This window comes from Tupaia chinensis, unplaced genomic scaffold (genome assembly GCF_000334495.1).
Source record: "Tupaia chinensis unplaced genomic scaffold, TupChi_1.0 Scaffold000031_1, whole genome shotgun sequence".
NCBI classification, from domain to species: Eukaryota; Metazoa; Chordata; class Mammalia; order Scandentia; family Tupaiidae; genus Tupaia; species Tupaia belangeri.
The window spans coordinates 2,216,868-2,219,262 of NW_006159461.1; the positions used below are offsets into that span (position 1 = coordinate 2,216,868).

General features: G+C 45.4%; 1 protein-coding gene across 1 annotated transcript in view; it reads left to right on the forward strand.

Moving 5' to 3' along the window:
- PXDNL (peroxidasin like) overlaps positions 1-2,395 on the forward strand; it is a 525,965-nt gene that overhangs the window by 495,398 nt on the left and 28,172 nt on the right. The window contains 1 exon segment of the mRNA XM_006140357.1: positions 786-900. Within this exon segment, the coding sequence (XP_006140419.1) occupies positions 786-900 (115 nt within the window).

The window sequence follows — 2,395 nt, forward strand, 5'->3', positions numbered from 1 at the left end:
CCTGTGGTGTGGTGGGGACATTTTAACAACCCCTAGAGGCTATCGGGTGTGGACGGGAGAATTCGGAGCTCCTGGGACCAGCAGTTAGCGTAATGGTTGTGTCGCTGACTCCCATGTAGTTGACTGTGGTTTGTATCCTGGACCCACTGGCTTGGAACTCACGCCGGGCGTGTGTGCGTGTGTGCCCAAGATCCAGAGGGGAGAATGGAGGAGAAGGGATTGTGGCATGGCCATCACCAGTGTCCCCTCCATCATGTTTCAGCTCCTGCCCGCATTATGCCAAGCCCTTTAGTGATATGTCCCATGATCCTGGAGACTGCAGATAGCAACAATTTATTGTCTAACACACCACAGTGAGAAGAAAAGATTTTAAATGTTTGCTATACAAAATAACGGCAACTGCTTGAGGTCAGGAATGTATTAATTATCTGCATGTGATAATTACTTATACTCTGAAATACCCCACCATACTCCATAAATATGTACAATTATCGTGTCAACTAAAAATAATAAACTCATTGAAAAAGACAGCCAATGCCTTTACTAAGATTCAGCATCACTCCCCCTGTGTGTGCTCTGAGGTTTCTGCATAGCAGATTCAGCGACGGGCAAAGGCCTGGCCACAGGCCCTGGGGAGTATTGAACCGACTAACACATCTTTCTCTCGCAGTGGCTCCTGCTCCCCACTCTCTCACTTGGGCACTTTTCTCCAGCCAGCAGAGCAGTACTCTCAGGAGAACGTGACTCGACGTCTCACCGAGCGATTGTGGATGTTTTCCCCACAGACTGCAGGAGTCGAGAACGGCTCGCAGGCTTTGCTGCAGACACCCGACAGCCCCGCTGGGCTCAGTATAGCTATGGGGACAAGAAAGCCAAGGATCCAGGCCACCTAGGCAGTAGGTATGTACAGACAGCCAGCGGCTTCCGGCCACTTCCTGCAGATGTGTTTCCAGTCTGCGACTTGTAACGGTAGGTGACTTATTTACGTAGAGGACGAGTTCCCTGCAGAGGAGGAAGCGCGGCTATGTTCTGGGACGCCTGTGCTCCAGCTGTGCATGGAACCACAGTGGGCTGTCCCAACAAAGTGAAAAACATTGCACATGACAGTGCTCTTTTAGACTCTCATTCTATTTTTATTTATTGATTTTAGAGTTTTGTCATAGGGCATGTATGCCTGCTGGAGAGAGAGAAAGGAGCAGAGTGAGAAATCATTCCTTGGGGGTTGGCCGCACTGCAGTCCCTTCTCCGCCATTCTCCTGTGGGGATTTTGGTCTTGCATGCACACACACCTGGCATGTTTTTCTAGCCATGTGGATGGTATTTGATTCATTGAGTTTGCCACGTGGGACCCAGTGCCATAATCACCACGCCACTTGCTGACCCACTATTTTAGACGTGTTAAGCCACATTTTGGGTTTTGGTAATTTTCAAATGCTTCAGAATATGAGACAGCAGGTTGTGTATTAGAGAGGAAATGACAATTTAAGCTGGTTTAAATTCATGAATGCTGTATTGCAAGAATTAATTTGTGACCAAGATGGAATATTTTTTAACCCTTAGAAAGTAAAGAAATGTTGAGACCAGCAGTTGGTGTAATGGCTATGTTGCTGGACTCCCATGTAGTCGACCACAGTTTGAATCCCGGACCCGGTGGCTTAAACTCACGCCTGGGCACATGTGCGTACACGCCCAAGATCCTGAGAGGAGAATGGAGGAGAAGGGGTTGCAGCGTGGCCATCCCCCCCAGAGGGTGATTTCTCACTTTCTATCTCTCTGTCTTTGTCTTTCTGGCGAGCACGCATCCTATAGCAAAACTTCTCAAAAAAAAAGAAAAGGAAAAAAAAAAGAAAAGAAAATTGAGAAATGTCAGTCTTATTTTTGAAATCTCTTAAGACGTCTTTCGTGAAACTTACATATTATCTTGACATATAGCTTGTTGTTGTTGTTTATAGAATTTCTCCTTACTATTGACATGGAAACTTCCACAAACAGAAATGAACCTTGTGCATTCATATTTGGTGACTCCTCACTGAGTAACATTCAGTATATGCTCATGTAATTAAATGACCAAAATAAACATTGCAATTCACAGCTGCAGAGATTAGTTCAAGGAGTGTGTTCAGTGTCTGTTTTCTTTTTTTTTTTATTCATTTTCTACATTAATTCCCTATACACCATCACAACACACAAATGAATTTTCCATCCAAAATATACTGTGCATTGGCTCAATCAAGCACATCAACATACATGTTCTCAGCAAAATAATTTTCCAATTCTTATGTCCTGCATACCTTGCCTTTTGTTTTGCCATCCTTGATTCACCATCCCCCACACTCTGCTATGTCCCATCCTCCTCCCTCCTTGTCCCTGGCATCCATGGTTGCCCTCCATGCCC